Raw genomic sequence first — 20822 nt, 5'->3', positions numbered from 1 at the left:
GAACCCTTAAATAATGGCTACGAATGGTATTCACTACTTTCAGGCTGTAGTTCTCTCAAACTTCTTTGCTGGGTCCACAGTATTTTCTCGGCGATTCTTCTTAACTGATGTAGGTATTTGATGGGAGGGAGGAACCCCTAAATAATGGCTATGAATGGTATTCACTACTTTCAGTCTGTGGTTCTCTTAAACTTCTTTGCTGGGTCCACAGTATTTTCTGGGTGATTCTTCTTAACTGATGTAGGTATTTGATGGGAGGGGGGAACCCTTAAATAATGGCTAAGCATGGTATTCACTACTTTCAGGATGTGGTTCTCTCAAACTTCTTTGCTGTGTCCACAGTATTTTCTGGGTGATTCTTCTTAACTGATGTAGGTATTTGATGGGAGGGGGAACCCTTAAATAATGGCTACGCATAGTATTCACTACTTTCAGGCTGTGGTTCTCTCAAACTTCTTTGCTGGGTCCACAGTATTTTCTGGGTGATTCTTCTTAACTGATGTAGGTATTTGATGGGAGGGGAGAACCCTTAAATAATGGCTACACATAGTTTTCACTACTTTCAGGCTGTGGTTCTCTCAAACTTCTTTGCTGGGTCTACAGTATTTTCTGGGTGATTCTTCTTAACTGATGTAGGTATTTGATGGGAGGGGGGAACCCTTAAATAATGGCTACGAATGGTATTCACTACTTTCAGGCTGTAGTTCTCTCAAACTTCTTTGCTGGGTCCACAGTATTTTCTGGGCGATTCTTCTTAACTGATGTAGGTATTTGATGGGAGGAGGGAACCCTTAAATAATGGCTACAAATGGTATTCACTACTTTCAGGCTGTAGTTCTCTCAAACTTCTTTGCTGGGTCCACAGTATTTTATGGGTGATTCTTCTTAACTGATGTAGGTATTTGATGGGAGCGGGGAACCCTTAAATAATAGCTATGAATGGTATTCACTACTTTCAGGCTGTGGTTTTCTCAAACTTCTTTGCTGGGTCCACAGTATTTTCTGGGCCATTCTTCTTAACTGATGTAGGTATTTGATGGGGGGGGGGACCCTTAAATAATGGCTATGAGTGGTCACTAACACGCTAGCAAGCACAGCAGCAGCAGCAGCATCTATGGGGAGGCTAGGACAGTTTGAAAACGTATTCTAGTTGCATTTAGCCTAAGAAAGTGAGTTCTTTGTTGGGATCTGAATTTAGTGCATGAGTTAATGTCTTGGAGTTGAGAAGGAAGTGATTCTCAGGCGTACCTCTCAAGAGTACTTCATTATAAGGAGCATTCCTCATTTTGAATCTTAGAAAGACCATGTTCCTTGATATTCCACACTGGAAGTGTCTGTCACATGTTCATTATTAACAATTTTTAACTAATATCCATGGCAAACAATACCGAATCACATTAACTCATCATAATGACCTAGCATAAGTATAAACAAACATATTTTAACAATGTTGTGGGCTTTTTAGTTAACAGTATAAGTACACTTTTAGAAAGTGTTCCACATTTTGACCATTTGTTCCACATTATGAGAACTAATGTTTCACATTTTGATGATGCAAGATTGAAAGATATATTCCTAGAATTTAGACCTCAGAATTGATATGCTGTGTTTTGCGCAGTGAAACTTGGTTTGGACAGCCTGTAGTAACTATCGTCAGTAACTACTTTACTTTTGTATTTGTAATAATGCTTCTCTTAAGCCATTTTTCTGCTTTTTTCCAGGCATTTGCAAACAGCAATATGTAAAAGTTTCCAGCATGTTAAAGTGGACACACTTTCCCAGCCAGAGGCACTCTCAACCATTTCTGTTCCAGGTAATGCAGTGTTTTATACATGCTGCCTGTTTATCAAGAGCTGTATATTCAAATAAAATTCCAGACTATGTAAGCTTTCAACCTTCCGAGCAAGCCTGTCTTTTAGCTTGAGTTGAAGTTCAGTACCCTACATGTAGCACTGATAATAATGCTTTTTTTGTTTGTTTGTTTGTTTTATTTCTGTTTTCCCAATCTGTAGTTGTTACTGATTTTGAACATTTAATGAATCTTCTGTACAATCCAACAGTAGCACTCTTGCCAGTGAACAGCTTGACAAAGACCACTAGCTGAAATCCTAGCCAGCGAGTTTCAGCATTGTTAATATACCACTCGGGAGGTCATGCATCCTCAGAGTAATTCCTTTAATGCCAAGAATGGGCAATCTGTGATTTAGTATATATGAGTCATGGGAGTGTGGGAGAGCGATGCTCCCTGTATCAAATACTTTCTAAATAGTTACCAAAGATTTTGGCCAGTTTTGTGTCAGATGAGTATCTGTTGGTGATTTGCCTGATGGTAAATGTGCAGTCAGTGGGCTGCTATGAATCAAACTGCTAGAATGTTAGTCTATCTTGATTTGACATTCATTTCCATATCACACCCTAATTGAAGCAGTATATTCTTACAAATGCCCAAACATGAATTTAGAATCTTTTTTTAACATTCAGAACCATTTAGGATCCCCAAAAGCAAACAAATACAGGTCATTTGAGCATGTGCAGAAAATATCCATGTTCTGTGCCCTGAAACTCAAAGAGAATTTGTGAAATGTATCTTAATATCGGAATTAGAACATGCAGGAAATGAATGCATCATTGTGCAAAACATTTTATTAATGCAATAAGTAGTAAGAAACTCTGCGGAACTACAAACCTTTAAGCTTTACAACACTGGCAGGGAAAACCATGACTATATTCCTGAAAGAAACTGCCAGTTCTTTGCTTAGAGAACAGCAGTCTCCAGTACAAGAACTAGCATGGGTTCATGCACAGACTAAGCTATCCATCATCCCAGCAGAGGACAACATGGTGCCACTAGATGTGTTCTACACAGACTTCTCTAAGGCCTTTGACTGACACCAGCACAGGGAATCTACAGGGTATGGGGTAGTACTGCATTCATGCATGGCTGACTGGAGGGATGCAGAAGCTTTTGGTCAGGGGGACAGGGTCAGGAATTATAAAAGTGACTAGCAGTGTACAAAGAGACAATCCTGATCCATAAAACAAAGATTATAGGCTATGCTGTAGAATCTATATGAATATGCTAAACACATGGTAAACAGCCAGTGGGAAGAAATAAATTGTTGTACTCTTCATAAACTTGTATCTTATGCACTAATATTATATTATATTATAACATAGTATATGTACAGCTTATTAATGTTATATTCTGTTATAACATGGTACATGTACTCCTTATTAATGTTACATTCTATTATAACATGGTACATGTACTGCTTATTAATGTAACATTCTATTATAACATGGTACATGTACTGCTTATTAATGTTACATTCTATTATAACATGGTATATGTACAGCTTATTAATGTTACATGCTATAACATGGTACATGTACTACTTATTAATGTTACATGCTATTATAACATGTACTGCTTATTAATGTTGCATTCTATTATAACATGGTACATGAGCTGCTTATCAATGTAACATTCTATTATAACATGGTACATGTACTGCTTCTTAATGTTACATTGTAATATAACATGGTACATGAACTGCTTATTAATGGTACATTCTATTAAAACATGGTACATGTACTGCTTATTATTGTTACATTCTATTATAACATGGTACATGTACTGATAATTAATGTTACATTCTATTATAACATGGTACATGAACTGCTTATTAATGTTACATTATATTATAACATGGTACATGTACAGCTTATTAATGTTACATTGTAATATAACATGGTACATGTACAGCTTATTTGGAAACCTTGTTGTGCTATAACCCAGGCTAAACTCATACTTGATCAGTGTTCTACTCCAGTAAACAAACAAAAGGAAACACTTTAATAAATTAAACATTGAATATTTTGTGAGCCATAAATTAACTATAAACACCATGCTGCTGATATGCATATGGTGCAGATGCGTGACTGTATCTTGCATCCTTTATATGCACCTCTCACCACTTGAGAATCAATCACAGTAATCCCAGCAGGCTCCCAGTCCCTTCCCCATTATGGGGAATGGCACACTCCAGCACCTGGTACTCCTGTATTTGGGAATGTCAGGTAAGACTGTGCAGCCTGACAGTGCCACACAGAGCAATATAGCTTGGCAGCTAATACCATACAGCATTCCTTGCCATGTAAGTACAGCAGTCACCTGGTAAGGCATACTGTACAGTAGTTTGTTGCCCTACTCAGTAGCGCTATATGCTGCAAGCATGAAAGGCTGTCATTAGGCATGGAGACAGTGTTTAGGACATTACTGTATTATGATAATGAGGGGATAAGGTGCTGTCAGAGCTGTCACTGGTAGAAACTTGCCAGCATCGCATTTTTTGTGCCAGCACGCTGCTTAGCACTCTATGCTGAGCAGCTACTGGCAGCAGATGGTATTACAGTGTTTCTCTATGCAGCGCCACTATGCTGTCCACCATTGCTGTCAGACAGGTTATTCCACCAGGACCAGCAGAGACTTTTGTAGTTCTACTCTGGTGAATTGCACACAATCAGAAGGTGGGTTGTTTAGTAGTGAGTTAAGTGGTCAGTACACAATGGAGCAGGAATACACTGGGGTGTCTTGCAAAGTCTTGATTTGTTGTGTTACTGTTTTTTTTTACAGAAAAGAGCTTTGTGTACATTTTTATGATGTACAAAGGCCTGTACAGTTGCTTAATGTTTTTTTATAATTTTGGCCCTGTGAATTCTTCTCACCTTGTGTAGTTTTTGACAAGTCATATGGCCAAGTACTGAATGCGCATTCATTATCTTTACCCTCTGGAAACAAATGTTGTATTTTTGTGTTTTTCTATTCACACACAAGTAATTTCTGACCCTTTGGTTTCATGTGATGATGAAAATAAGTAAGTGATTAACACAATGATTGTTTTGGTTGATATCATTCAGGTTCATAGGCGTGTACTAGCCTAACAACCACTATTTTTTTAAGCCTAGCCATGCATCCCAAATCTCTGAGTAATTTTGATATCTTTGATACTGTAAGCAGGGACTTGGAAGATAAAACATTTATAATCAGGGGCCTTGGAGATGAACAATTTACAGGCTACCTGTGTCCATTAGAGACATAGGTGCCAAACCAGGGGTGCCCTCCTGGTTCCCCATCCAGTTGTTTAAGTTACATGAATTGGATTAGGGAGGAACTCTGCTTCACATGGACAGAAAGGGTAATCTCTGGGATATATACCTGTCTCTATATCTGGTCCTAGTTATATCACAGGCAAGGTTTGCGTCTTTAGAACAGGAAATTCTGGTGGTGTTTGTTTTTTTGATATACATGAGGTTTGTCAGAATTAGACCTGACAATGCCTTGTATGCCAGGCATAGGTCTCCCCTCAGCAGCCTACAGGAGACAGAATACAGGAATAATGCCTTGAGGCAGTCTGCATAAGACATGCCATTTATGCTTTGTATTTTTTAAGTGAGGAACCTCTGTGGACATTCCAGTTGCTGGATGTGGCTGGTTAAGTACATACCAAAGGAGGCATTGTACTTAGTGATAGGCCTGATAAATGCAGAATACAGCAGAACAATGACCTCCTTGGCCCTATATGCCATACATTTGTTTATAAGTTGTGCAACATAAAATGATTGACACACTACCATAGAAACATGATATCAAAGGCTAGGTTACTGTCCTTGTGTATCGCCAAGTCCCTTACTACTAGGCTGGCTCTTAAGAGTATGTTCTAAATATGATAGTTACCAGGACTGGCTGACATTCTGAAGGATACTATTAACATTGTTTTGGTATTTAGTTTTAGTCCATGGCTCTGACACCAGTTATATGTCTGTGCTAGCCCTTCTTGGAGAACGTTAGTGTCAGTAGGACATTCTATGACTGTTCCTAATTTGCAGTCATAGAATCTCACACTAACCATAATTGACTGCTCCTAATTTACAGTCATTAGTGTAAGTGGGAGATTCTATGACTGCCAGTGTCATTCTATGACCCAGTGAAGTAGTCAGCCCACAGCATGAATCACTGGTTGCCACAGCTGCAAGCAGTTGTCAGAGAAGGCTCTAAGGTCAGCAGAAACGAGATTGAAGATCTGGAAGTTGCCTGGCGAGAAAGCACAGCAGTTCAAGGAATTACTGAGGGCTCTAGTATCTCAAAAGGAAGAGGAAATGGGTAGAGTTGAAGAAGCATCTCAAATCACTGTGTGTTAGGACTACAGAACAGATATGTGGCTGAGCCAGGTATGGAAATAAGGTACATAAAGAAATCTGCTGGCAGAATGCAGAAGTTCAGGAAGTCGTCAAAATAAAGAAGGAGAAAAAGTGGGTGATAGAAAAGATGTACCAAACTAGGAAGGACTACTGGTTGGCTAACAAAGTGGCTAGGAAAGGAGCTGCGGTAGCAAAGAATACGGCATCAGAGGTTCTATTCCAGCTTCTGGAAAGTGACTCAGTAAATGGCACAAGGACACTGCATTAGGTTGCAAGGCAAAGACAGAAAGAAAAAGATAGTCAGACACCCTTCATAAGGGATGCTAGCAACAACTTGCTCACCAGTCTACTTGAAATCAAAGGCAGATGGAAGGTGTACTTCCAGAAGCTTCTGAATGAAGGAAGCCCCACAGAAGCTGTACTGTCCCAGACACAGCTTACAATGAGAGAAGAGGATGAGCTTACCATAGAGGAAGTAAGAACAGCATTAAGGAAAATGAAGTCAGTAAAAGCAGCAGGCTCAGATGAGGTCACAGCTGATATAATAAAAATGCTGGATGAGATACAGGAGATATGGCTCCTGAGTGTGTGTATCATGGTTCAGCTCTGAGTCCACCGCTGTTCATACTGGACTACATTAGCAAACAAGTCAAAGGGGATAGATCAACAAAGTTGCTGTATACAGATGATGTAGCATTACAGGCAGACTCTGAACAAGAACTTCAGTAAAGGAGAGGGGAATAAAATGCAAAACTGAAGACCAACACTAAGGGACTCTGGCTAACAAAGTTTGCAGATGACTGCAAACTGGAAGCCATTACTGAATCCCCAAATTATGTGGATATTCTACAAAAGGGCCTTACAGAAACAGATTCTTGGTGCCAGAGCCATGGGCTCAAGCTCAGTGCCAAGATGTGTATAGTTATTCCCTTTGGGGAAAAAATGTACCCGTGAATTACCACATAGGTGGCAGTACACTAAACACCGAAAGTGTAATAAGAGACTTAGGGACACAGGTGGACAGTGGTATCACCTTCGATAACCACATTTGATAACCACATCCCCACAACAGTCAGGAAATCCTTCTATGTGGCACACCTCATCACTATGGGCTTTTCATCCAGAAAAAAGGTCATTGTCCCACTCTACTCATCCCTCATTAGTCCCATTATAGAATACAACGCCCCATTTGATATGTACCTCTCAAGACATCTGCAACAACTAGAAAAGCCGCAGAAATACCTCACTAAAAGAATCACAGGCCTAAAGCAGGTGCCCTATGCTGACCATCTAAAAATACTGCCGCTATACACTGTTGCATATCGTCTACTTAGAGGCGATCTTTGCTTAACTTGCAAGGCCATGTCAAACCCAAAGCTGTTGGACATGCTACACTTAAACAAATCCTAATCCCTCAGAGCCACACGCTCCAGGGATCTAAACCTTGTCATCACAATGAACAAAATATGCTGGAGGGATAGGTTCCTGACCCAGAGACTCTCCAGACTCTGGAATAGACTGCCCATACATGTCAAGCAGAACACCTCATTGGCCCTCTTCAAAAGGAACCTTGACGATTGGCTGGGAGATAGTAAATTCACCCCGGGGATCATGTCAGTCACCCTGCCAGACAGAGGTCCAGGGAAGTAAATATTGTGGGAAGAAATAGCCAGGGAATTGTTATGGCTAGGCTTGTATAGGCCCTAGGGCCAATAGCCTAGTACCACCCTATGAACCTGTGAACCTATGGCACATGGGATGAAACTAAGTACAAATAAGACAGTTATAAGTGCAGCAAATTTGGGAATAAGAAGAAGGTTAAAATTGAGATAGAAGGGAAAATAGTAGAACAAGTTAACAACTTCAATTATATGGGAGAGGTGGTTAAAGAAAAGGGAAGCCTGAATGAAGAGGTTAAAGCTAAACTCAGAGGGGCTGCAATCAACTGGCCCAGAGTTTCAGGTGTAGCTTATGACAGAAGAATGCCAAAGAAGCTGAAAGGTAAGATGCATAAAACAGTGGTGCAACCAGTAGTATCATATGGTACAGAAACCTGTGCAACAAAGGCTGAGCAGATGAGGGACAAACAAAGAAATGAGGATATAAGAGCAGAAGCCAAAATAGCTCTAATTGCAGAAGAGATCAAACAGAACAAATTACAGTTGGTTTGTGCACATGTGCAGAAAAGGATAAGGCAATCTGGTGAAGAAGATTTGAAAGAGACAGGAAGAAGACAAGAGGAAACAAGGGAGTCCAGCAAAGAGGTGGATGGCTTGCATGAGAGAAGACCTGTGACAGTCAGGCATGAGTGTCAAAGAAGGCAGGAGAGTGGCACTGAATAGGGAGAGATGGCAACATTTGATAACACCTCAACCCCATGTAGAAATTGGGAAAAAAGGGGTTGATGATGATGGCGATGGTATTACAGAAAAGTCATTCCGTACAAGTGCAACTTCTAGAAACTTAATAAAAAGCAGGACATACTTTGCCACGTGTTTCACATAACATTCTATGTTCCATATTAGCCTTACTACTTATATTTACCAGACACTTTGCGACTTATTTAACTGAGCAAAACAAACATAAAAGCGTCTGACCTACAGAAAAGTCCCACACTTATTTCTAAATGTATTGATATGTAATACATGTTCTGGATATTATTCTCTGCACATCAGTTAAAGTATATATATCAATACATTTAAAAAGAGTTTTCTAAGTTCATATTTAATTTGAGAGATTTTACATTTGTAAATATATATTTTTTATTAAGTGGATTATTTAAACAGATAACATGATTTTAAGTCTGTATATGCTAGCATCTTTAACTGGAAAGAGGCTATTGCACACATGAATCCTTGACAGGTGAAACAAGTGTGCAGTGCTAATTTGTATAATACATTTAGTTTTCCTAGGTATGCTACATATTTGTTTTCTTTGCTGTTTGTTTTAAAACAAACCAGTCTGTGCACTGTGTTCACAGGTGCCTTGTGTTTTCCTGTGGATTATTTCCTTTAATTGTGACAAAGGTACTATCACTCATGCTACACACTTCAAATGTGAGAATATATCTGATTGCCTTGGAAATCTCATCTTCCTTTTGAATGACAATTTTTGAAGCCACACATAATTATGTCTCTAAATAATGAATCATGCATCTTACTAACTTTATAATAATTGGCTCAGTTCTTTAAATTGGTAGCATAACTGTCAATAGACTCTTTAGCCTAAAACACTGTGCAGGATGTCAGACAACATGGCATAATACATTTTTAATGACAGAAATATGAGACTGATTATTGTGTTTCTTATTCTTCTATTCAGTCATTAGCACTTTCTGAAACTATGGTGCATCTCACAGTAAGATAAAATAAAGACCAATGTTATATATATTATGTATATCTCGCAGAGGATACCGCTATCTGGAATGCACTATTCATCCCTTGGATCTATTGATGGGAAACAGAAAATTTACCCCTGGACTGCCCCCTGTACTACTAATGGACAGAGGGAGTTCATAGATGTTTCATCCAATGCATGTATCCCCCCAAATTATCTGTTTATGATGCCAGTTATTTTCATTAGAGGTACTATATAATTATTGACCATGAGATGGATAAGACCAATCTCTAACCAAATAGGATAGGTTAATTTGAGCACAAAAAGGGAAACTGGCTAGGCTTCAAATGGCCCTCAAGTGCAGCTAGCTTAGCACTTACCCATGAACCTATGTTAATACTGCAAGTATTCAAATTTCGTAAAATGCACTTTCTGACCTTTTAGTCTATCTACCAGTTACAGAACATAAAGGCCAATTTTATTACAAGTATTTCAAACTTCATTAAATGCATTTAATATGGCACTGCCTCAAAAGTAAAAAAAAAGCCTATAAATGATTAGTAATAAATAATTTAACAACAAAAGACAATCTGTGACCAAGACAGTCTAATTTTCCCATGATTGCTTACAGCAATATGAATGTGATTGACTAATGTCCCACACAGTAGTGTCACAAATCTGTTTATAGTATTCACTTCAATAAAAACCTGCAATTTTTTCATTCTGTATAAACTAGCTAAACAAAATAAATAAATATTTATTAAATAATACTTAATAAAATTTATGCCATATTTGTTTATAAATAATGTATTAAACTGAAAACACGGATTTCCTTTTTTATACCTTTATTTGTCACTTAAGACATAGACAAACATACATTTATATAAAAGGAAAGACACCATATTAACATGTTTCTGGTTACAGACATTATACATCACAGATATTCTTTTACATAACTACTATTAATCCAACATTACATCAATTGCTCAATTCTTGCCTTTTCTTAAACCTCACGTCTCCTCCAAAACATTATTCTGCATGTATTGTTCCCACAATTTCCATTTTTTTCCAATGTAATTTGTTCCTACCGTTTTCTAAATATCTCACGTCCAGTTCTTTTATCTCTGTTACGATATTCAGTACTTCAAATACAGTTGGTTTAGACTTAGATTTCCATTTTCTGCTAATTGCTTCTTTGGTAGCCACCAGAATTAAATTTAACAAGCCCTTGCTGTGTCTAAGCAATTCAGATCCTGTATCCCACCTCAGAAATGATTTCCTTAGTTACACCCATTTGCTCATTCATTATTTCTGACTGAGTACGCTGTAGAGAATTTTAGAAGTCTACCAACTCACTGCACTGCCAAAACATATGTTCCCAGTCACCTCTGTATTCTCCATCACATCTCCAGCATGTGCCAGCTAACTGAGGAAAAAGTTCTTTGGAGCCTTCTTGGGGTAAAAAAATACCTATGCAAACACGTCCAAGCAAAAATCATAAATCTTTAAGACTTTGTTGCATATTTGGAAGCCATACATATGTCCTCCCATTCTTTCCTTATGAAATGCTTGTCTGATCTTTCTTCCCAATCTTTTCTGATCTCCTGTGATTGATTCCTATAGTTATCATGTAATATTTTATATACCCTGGGAACTATCTCTTATTTAAATGTAGCTTCTGTTCTAAACTCAACTAATAACTCTACCAGAGCAGGTCTTTCGCTCAGGATCCCTCTATTCCTGTCTCTTTGTGTATACTGTGATGTCAATCTCTGATAGAAAAGGCAGTCTTTAGCCTTTAGAGCAAATGTCTTCCTGGCCTCTTCCCATTCTATGACTTTTCCCTCTCTAGTTTTTTGCTCCCAATACCTTCATTCCTTTGCCAGTTTTCTCCAGTAAACTCCAACCTCTTTTTGTCTGTTATGTTTAACTCTAACTAGAGTCAACCCTGTCAGCAAAATCTTCTTTCTCAATTCTCTTGTTGGCTTAGTTCTTAGAATACTTTCTGATACTTTATGAATATAATATTCTATATGGCTTCTGTTATTAAGCATCTGCATCCAAAAATTCACTCTTTCCTTACTTCTTGAAATTCCTCTTACTTCATACTTCAAATAATAGCTTTCTGCTTGTGTTATGCATATTACTCTTAACTGTGTAGCTCTAAAATATCCCTTCAAATCAGGTAATCCTAAACCACCTTCTTCTTTTGGAAAGAACTGTTTATCCCACTTGGCACATGCCCTCTTCCCCTTGCAAATAAATTCCTTAAACTATTTATTGTTCACAACTTCCTAAACACTCTTTTGTCTACAGTTTTTAATTCTTTGCCCTTGTGTTGCAGTTTTGTCAAGATCAGCTCTTTCTGCTGGTCTGATTACATCTTTACTAATACAGATATTGGCTGCATTCTCATGGCCAGGTTTGGAGCATGCACATGGTGTGCCCTTTCACTTAACAATTCCTGCTGGGAATACCAGTCCAGCTGATTATTTGTGATTTCATAAAATTAATATGGTCTGTTCCCTCCAGTTTCTCCACTCTAGCAAAAAATGTCAAGTTCTCCCAGTGTGTTCTGTCCTCTAACTGTACCATTTTTTGGAACAGCTTTTCTTCAGCAGTCTTTTGCTCAGCCAGCCTTTTCCTGGCTTCGATCTCTGATTTTTGCAGTTTTATCAGTTCATCTGAATGTCTGTTTAAAGCTTCTTCCATTTAAGCCCGGATAAATGGGGAGGGTTGCATCAGGAAGGGCATCCGGCGTAAAACTTTGCCAAATCTTTTCATGCAGTCACCAGTTAATATTTCCGTACCAGATCAGTCAAGGCCTGGGTTAACAACAACCGCCACCAGTACTGTTAGCCAACAGGGTGCTGGTGGAAATTGGGCTACTGTTGGCCAAAGGAGGAGAAGAGGCAGAAGGCATGGCTGAAGGCAGGAAGAGAGGAGAAAGGCTAGGACTGTGGTAGTGAAGGTCGGAACTTTGAATGTTGGCAGTATGACTGGTATAGGGAGAGATCTAGCTGATATGATGGACAGAAGGAAGGTTGGTATATTGTGTGTGCAAGAGACCAGATGGAAGGGGAGTAAGGCTAGGTGTATCGGAGGTGGGTTCAAATTGTTTTATCATGGTGTGGATGGGAGGAGAAATGGTGTAGGAGTTATTCTGAAGGAACAGTATGCAAAGAGTATTTTGGAGGTAAAAAGGGTGTTGGATAGACTGATGTTTATGAAGCTGGAAATTGATGGTATAATGATTGATGTTGTTAGTGCATATGCTCCACAAGCTGGGTGTGCAATGGATGAGAAAGAAAAATTTTGGAGTGAATTGGATGAAGTGGTGATGACTGTACCCAAGGGTGAGAGAGTGGTGATTGGGGTAGATTTAAATGGGCATGTTGTTGAAGGGAACAGTGGGGATGAGGAAGTGATGCGTAGGTATGGTGTTAAACAAAGGAATGCAGAAGGTCAGATGTTAGTGGATTTTGCAAAAAGGATGGATATGGCTGTGGTGAATACGTATTTTAACAAGAGGGAGGAGCATAGGGTGACATACAAGAGTGGAAGAAGATGCACACAGGTGGATTATATCTTATGTAGGAGGGCCAGTTTGAAGGAGATAGGAGACTGTAAAGTGGTGGACGGAGAAAGTGTAGTTAGGCAGCATAGGATGGTGGTTTGTAGGATGACGTTGGTGATCAAGAAGAGGAAGAGGAGTGTGAGGGCAGCACCAAGGATCAAATGGTGGAAATTGAAAAAGGCTAATTGTGAGGTGGAGTTCAGGGATGAGTTAAGACAGGCACTGGGTGGCAGTGAAGTGTTACCAAATAGCTGGGTAACTACAGCAGAGCTAGTAAGGGAGACTGCTGGATAGGTGCTTGGTATCACATCGGGACAGAGGAAGGATGACAAGGAGACATGGTGGTGGAATGAGGAAGTACAGAAGAGTATACAGGCAAAGAGGTTGGCAAAGAAGAAGTAGGATTGTCAGAGAGATGAAGAAAGTAGACAGGAGTATAAGGAGATGAGGTGCAATGCAAAGAGAGAGGTGGTGAAGGCTAAGGATAAGGCATATGAAGAGTTGTATGAAAGGTTGGACACTAAGGAGAGAGAAAAGGACCTGTACCGATTGGCTAGACAGAGGGACTGAGCTAGGAAAGATGTGCAACAGGTAAAAGTGATAAAGGATAATGAGGGAAACATGCAAGCGAGGAGAATGTGTTGAGGAGATGGAAAGAGTACTTTGAGGGGCTGATGAATGAAGAGAATGAGAGGGAGAGAAGGTTGGATGATGTAGGGATAGTGAACCATGAAGTACAATAGATTAGCAAGGAGGAAGTATGGATTGCTATGAAGAGAATGAAGAATGGAAAGGCGGTTGGCCCAGATGACATACCTGTGGAAGCATGGAGGTGTTTAGGTGAAATGGCAGTGGAGTTTTTAACCAGATTGTTTAACGAAATCTTGGAAAGTGAGAGGATGCCTGAGGAATGGAGAAAAAGTGTTTTGGTGCCGAGTTTTAAGAATAAGGGTGATTTGCAGAGCTGTAGTAACTACAGAGGGATTAAATTGATCAGTCACAGCATGAAGCTATGGGAAAGAGTAGTGGAAGCTAGGTTAAGAAGGGATGTGATGATTAGTGAACAGCAGTATGGTTTCATGCCAGGAAAGAGCATTACAGATGCGATGTTTGCTCTGAGAGTGTTGATGTAGAAGTACAGAGAATATCAGAAGGAGTTGCATTGTGTTTTTGTAGACTTGGAGAAAGCATATGACAGGGTGCCTAGAGAGGAGTTGTGGTATTGTATGAGGAAGTCAGGAGTGTCAGAGAAGTATGTAAGAGTGGTACAGGATATGTACAAGGGTAGTGTGACAGCGGTGATGTCTGCAGTGGGAGTGACGGATGCATTTAAGGTGGAGGTGGGGTTACATCAAGGATCAGCTCTGAGCCCTTTCTTATTTGCAGTGGTGATGGACACGTTGACAGATGAGATCAGACAGGAGTCCCCATGGACTATGATGTTTGCAGATGACATTGTGATCTGTAGTGAGGGTAGGGAACAGGTGGAGGAGACCCTGGAGAGATGGAGATATGCTCTAGAGAGAAGAGGAATGTAGGTCAGCAGGACTAAGACAGAATATATGTGTGTGAATGAGAGGGAGGATAGAGGAATGGTGAGGATGCAAGGAGTAGAGGTGGCGAAGGTGGATGAGTTTAAATACTTGGGGTCAATAGTTCTTATTAACGGTGAGTGTGGAAGAGAGGTGAAGAAGAGAGTACATGCAGGATGGAGTGGGTGGAGAAGAGTGTCAGGAGTGATTTGTGACAGACGAGTACCTGTAAGAGAGAAAGGGAAGGTCTACAAGAGGGTAGTGAGACCAGCTATGTTATATGGGTTGGAGACAGTAGCATTGACAAAAAGGCAGGAGTTTGAGCTGGATGTGGCAGAGTTAAAGATGTTAAGATTTGCACTGGGAGTGACGAGGGTGGACAGGATTAGGAATAATTATATTAGAGGGTCATCCCAGGTTGGAAGGTTTGGTGATAAAGCCAGAGAGGCAAGATTACATTGGTTTGGACATGTGCTGAGAAGAGATGCGGAGTATATTGGGAAAAAGATGCTAAGGATGAAGCTACCAGGTAACAGGAAGAGAGGAAGGACTAAGATAAGGTTTATGGATGTAGTGAGAGAGGACATGCAGGTGGTTGGTGTGACAGAGCAAGATGCAGAGGACAGAAAGAAATGGAAACAGGTGATCCGCTGTGGTGACCCCTAACGGGAACAGCTGAAAGAAGAACAAGAAATGTTTCATTTAATTTAATCATCTCTGAGCATGTTTGATTTATTTTTCCTCTACATTGCTGGAAGCTATCTTTTATACTAAAACTACAGCTTAGACTGCTTTTTGCTGAACATGTACAGGATTCTTCCCAGTCAGTGTTTTCTCTTCACATTTTCTAGCTGATTTTCTTTCAGGCACTCTAAGTTTCTTCTTTGCTAGCATCCAGGCAGTGTACCTACTAGTCAGTAACTGAATTTTACTAAAACTGAGAAAAGTACTGGTGTTCTTTTTTTCACACTGTAAGAGCTAAAATGAAGCTGTTGATCAGTGTGCAGTCATATTGGAAAACTGAAACATTCATTTTCTTATTACTTTACGGATAGTGCTTAAATAGGACTCAAGGAACACCCATAATACCTTCATAAAATGAAGCAGACATGTATGGAAAACAGACATCATAGCAACATAGCATATATCTTTTCTCTGATAATAAAATCCCTAATAGTTCAGTAAAATTGGCCACAACCCTTAAATTTGTAGATTGCAAAGAAAATGTTTTCAGCTTGGCATTAACATAGATGAAGAAAGGTTTGGTTAAATAACTCACACCTGCAATTGCAGGTCTTATGCTGGGGGGAGGAGGGGGTCATAAACACATTGTGTACCTTGAGAAGATATTGCAGAACTCAAACTGTGGATGTAGCAATGTAAGATACTCTTAAAGATGTTGTTCAGTTCCATTCAGAGAAATGCGCATCAATGACATTTTGCACATTGTAATTAGCTAAATTTATAATTAAAGCTAGATCATTCTCCATGATAAACATATAACAGCAGTGATAATCTGTAGTTGTGACATGTCAAGCTATGTTTATCACTTTGTTTAATGATAAACAGCTGAATGCTCTAAGCAAATTAATTGATAATCCTTTTACCTTACTATTGTTATTAAAATAATGTCATGAATTTGAGAGTCCTTTATTATGGGTCTATATTACATTATCAAAGTTTCATAACTTTGAACACCATATGCTCGAAGTACTGAAACTTCGAAAAAAATAAAATAAAATAATTAATTAAATAAAAAACAAATAAAACAAATCTAACTGCTGTAAGCGGGGGGGGGGGCAAGCCCTCCTGCACCCCCCGCTACTTAAATATTCCAATTGTGAGATCGCACTTTAACAGAGTTAGGTGCAGGAAAGGGAAGGTTTCCCTTTCCTATGCTGTAGCTCGATCTCGGAGTTAGTATATTTAAGTAGAGGGGGTGCAGGGGGGCTTGCCTCCCTTCTTACAGAAGTTAAATTTGTTTTTTATTTTTTTTTTACATTTTCAAAGTTTCAATACTTTGATCATATGGTGTTCGAAGTTCTGAAACTTCGATAATGTGATATAGACCCCTATATTACAAATGTCCTCACATATTACATGAAAAAGTTTGTGGTTTTACTTCTTAAGGAATCAGCATATACTGTTCATTCTATGGAAAACACTGTATCTAGATTTAACTTCCCAGTAAATTCATGCAGCTCAAATACTGCTTCATAAGCAATTACCTCACACTCAGGATATGAAAGAGTAAATTCAAGAAATTAGATAGCTTAGGCTCTTCTCTCAGAAATGTTCTTTCTTGAAATGCTGGCTCATTTGTCCATCCTGCACTTAAAAACATGTCATCTCATCTCTTCTGCCAGTTTGCATATTTATTTTGATTTCCTTGGTCTCCATGCTGCACTTTTCAGTTCTGCTGTTATGTCAGGTGAAACTTGATTGGATCGTATTTTCAAATATGGATGCTGACTGTAAGACCAGTACTTCCACAATTAAAATGTTTACTAGATACATAGGTTTTGTTATGGACACCAGTAGTAATTTTGCTACTTCCAAAATATACTTGTACTCGTGGCAAAAGCCACACTTATATGTTTCCTGTTATTTATTAGCCACAGAGGGAAACTTCTGCAGAAGCTTCCTGAAAAGACTGCTGTGCTTTTCTAAAGAAGAGACATTTTACCCCTTCTGGTTCTGAGAGATGATCCATTGAGAAGTAGAAAAATGCAGTCCAATGGCAGACATTTTTCCATCCTGCTTGCTCTTTGTCAAAGTGTCCTTAACTTTAGGCCCAGAAAGTAAAAAGCCATCATAGGGGGTGTTAATAATGGATGCCTTGAATCAGTCCACAAAATTACACAGTCTCATCCAAGCATGGCAACACATGGTAATCCCTCAGGACGTGCCATCAGCTGTATTAGAAAACAGATGCATGGACATGTTAGCAACAGACTGCAATGTGGACAACTGAGTCTACAGAGTCTTTTGAGATTTCAGAATCTGTTGTATATTAGCCACTCTTGACACTTCTGACACAATGTCTTGCTGAAGTCTCATCAAGTGAGTAAGGTAGTTTGATACTGCCAGTGTGAATATGGCTGTGGCATAGGATCACTTCCCTAACTGGTCCACCACCCAAGATTCCCTATTCAGGGTTGGAACTGATGGACTCTCTTCCAAGATGTGCTTCTTAGTGGTTGCTGCCACCACAACACTATCAATGACAGGACTCTTAATCCAGTGTTGCCAGTCCTTAGGAGGGGACAGAAGCTTATCTGGTTTCTTTATAATTGGTTCCACCATATTAGGCTTCCACCATGCCCTCTGGAACACCAAGTCAAGAAGCACATCCAGAGGGGGAACTAACCAGGTCATGCAAGTGCCACCCCAAAGACCTCCAAAACTAGCAACCCCTCCAGAATGAAGCATCAGTAATTCAATCTCATGTAGGTGCTACAGCTCCAAAAGTTTGCCAAAAAAAATCATCATAGAGAGATTTAGAGGACACCTCAACTTCATTGATGTCTGTATCCTTGGTGAGGAATTCCTCTGGGGAATCTAGGTGCTTCCTTTTTCACCACCTGTTGCCTTAAACATCCAACCCTGGAGTATCTGGGGTGAAAGCAGAAGAGGAAGGGGGCTGTGAGTGCAGATCAGATTGGAGATCAACAGGATTGGGCTGTCCTGGAGCAGACAGATAAATGTCCACAAGCACAGATATTAATAACACAGGGATACTGTTTGTCATCAACCACCTTGTTTCCTGATGGGAAAACATCCTCTCTATAACATCAAAAGCAGAGGCTAACAATGCTGCCGCCAAGCCCATACACCTATGATCCAAATATCCTAAGGATAAACCAGACTCCCGAGCCAAACTATCAAGAATCAAGGCACCAAGTGGGAGGGACAACTCTGAAACCAAAAGGACAGATGTCTACCTAGAAATCCCTGACTTGAAGTGTCAGCCCCAAAGTTCACTTAGTTGTGACACCACTGGGACTCAAGGAAAGTAAGGCAAGGGTTAGAACCAATAATGACAAAGCCATCAGATCTGACCCTAGGGCTGGTTAGGCAACCATCTCTGATAACCTCAACCAAGCTTGTTAGTGCCGAAGCCTCAGGTCAAGGATCCAAAGCTAAAGGGATCAGCCCTAAATGCATCTGGGCTTGTAGGAAAGACCTGCTCCAAGTCAGTGATTCTTAAACTCCCAGCCAATCAGAACAACCAAGCTGATGAAGCCACTGATGGAGGCTTGGAGGCTCATCTGTGGTTGACAGTTGTGAGGACTGGACCCGAACCAGAGATGATTGGAACCAGGACAGAGAAGGAGTTGACTCTGGAGAAGACTCTTGCAGAGTAGAGGGAAGAAGGGTGAAAAACTCTTTCCCAAGGGAAATCCTTTCAACAAGAAAGGTCTCAGGACACTGAGTGTAAGGTAAGGAGCCTTCCCCATACTCAGTGACACTGGTGATCTGGTCCAAGTTTTTGTATCTGATGACAGTGACAAGACCACCGGAGGAGCCAAAGATCTTGAGAACTTCAGATTAAGTGGATACAATGAACTGGGAGATGATCATTTTCAGTCCTCTTTCAAAGGTTTGAGGATCCTTAGATTCCTCCTTATGCTCCCAATCTCCTTTATCAACCCTACCAGTCAGAGCATAAGAGGAGAAAGAATCACCAGCTGGCAGCAGACTGTTGGGGAATAACTTGAACCTTATCTCATTAATGGCTTAGGTGCCAAAACTCTCACAAATAGCACAGTTCATGTTGAGGTGAGTGGCCCCAAGACAATAAATGCACCAGTCATGTGCATCTCGGAAAGGGAACTTGTGGCCACACACCACACATATCTTGAAGCCTTTATCCCTACCACACTAAAAATGTATGATAACTATAAAACTACAAACCAGCACACACTATCCTACTAAGTATGAAAAGCACACAGTCTTTATAAAACCTAAAGCACATAAGACAGGAAAGGTCACAAATGAAACACTCTACCTATACCTAACATACCAAACGTACATGACCTAACCCTTATGCTAACAGTAAAGCACACCAAAAACACCACACATTACTAATAAAAACTAGGGTAGAGGAAAGGGAAAAGAATGTTTAGCTAACAAATAGTACAGAAGTGTACACCCCAACAAAGAGCAAGACTAAACTGCTGTCTAGGGAGACAACAAATGAGATCTGACGTAATCCTAGTAGAGCAAGGATCATGTGTAGAGGAGGCAGAGCTCAGGGGTCAGAAGTATTTTAGACATGGCTGGTCTCAGATCCAATAACCCACCTGCTGAACCCAGACGGAAAAGACAAGACTGGATCAGTACTTACAGGACCTCACAGCAATACAGTAGCTCTCTTTAAAATTCCACCAATCACAATAAATCAAAATGTTTCATCCTTCCTCAGAGAAAGGGCTAAATCCATATGTCTTCTCCTTGAAAGGATTCACCTCCCTTCCTTCAATCAGCTACTTTCTGGATCACTATTGTTCTTCCTGTTCTAGGTAACTCCTTCTAGAGTCCTCTCAGGGTCATCTTCAGACCCTAATGTTACAAATCTCCTCTTCATCAGGGCAGTAGCCTTTACATTTTTAAGTGTTCTGCTGTCCCTAACTTTGAACTCCTTCTTTGTTATTGGGTTAGTATCCTTAAGGAGACCATCTACCATTATGCTACAAGAGCAATAGATGACCACAGTTTATATCTTTACAACAGGTAATGATCACAAGTGGGCATCCAAGAGAACAGCAGTGAATGTAATAAAAAAGCAAGCCATTTTTTTATAAAAGTAGAATTTGGTCTCTACCCATGTTTCTTCATTAATTGCCACATAATACATATTGACTTTAGTTTTTCCATGTTAATAAAAAAGTAAGTAAGCAAATAAGGCCAGTCTTTTTCACATTAATAATAAAAAAAAAAATTTGGAAGGCAGTTTTATTGTTTTACATTGCTTCATTTAAATAAAATATTCAGTGGTAGAAAATGGTGAACATCAATCACTACTAAAAAAAAGATGATAAAATCATTCATTAATATTAATGTAACAGGAAACATATGCTTTTCCTCTAGAGGATGTCACATCACATCTACACTTCAGTATCTGCATTCCTACTGTAGTATGTTTCATATCTCTCAACTGTACAGATTTTTGC

At 39.6% G+C, this 20822-nt stretch overlaps 1 protein-coding gene across 1 annotated transcript in view; it reads left to right on the top strand.

The window, feature by feature from the left end:
* NECAB2 (N-terminal EF-hand calcium binding protein 2) overlaps positions 1 to 20822 on the top strand; it is a 2586853-nt gene that overhangs the window by 2553908 nt on the left and 12123 nt on the right. The window contains exon 12 of the mRNA XM_044081939.1: positions 1722 to 1813. Within this exon, the coding sequence (XP_043937874.1) occupies positions 1722 to 1813 (92 nt within the window). The remainder of the gene's footprint in view (positions 1 to 1721; positions 1814 to 20822) is intronic.

Source organism: Protopterus annectens, chromosome 8.part1 (genome assembly GCF_019279795.1).
Source record: "Protopterus annectens isolate FY-2018-M chromosome 8.part1, PAN1.0, whole genome shotgun sequence".
In the NCBI taxonomy this organism is placed as follows: Eukaryota; Metazoa; Chordata; order Ceratodontiformes; family Protopteridae; genus Protopterus; species Protopterus annectens.
This window is presented reverse-complemented; position numbering and strand designations above follow the sequence as displayed.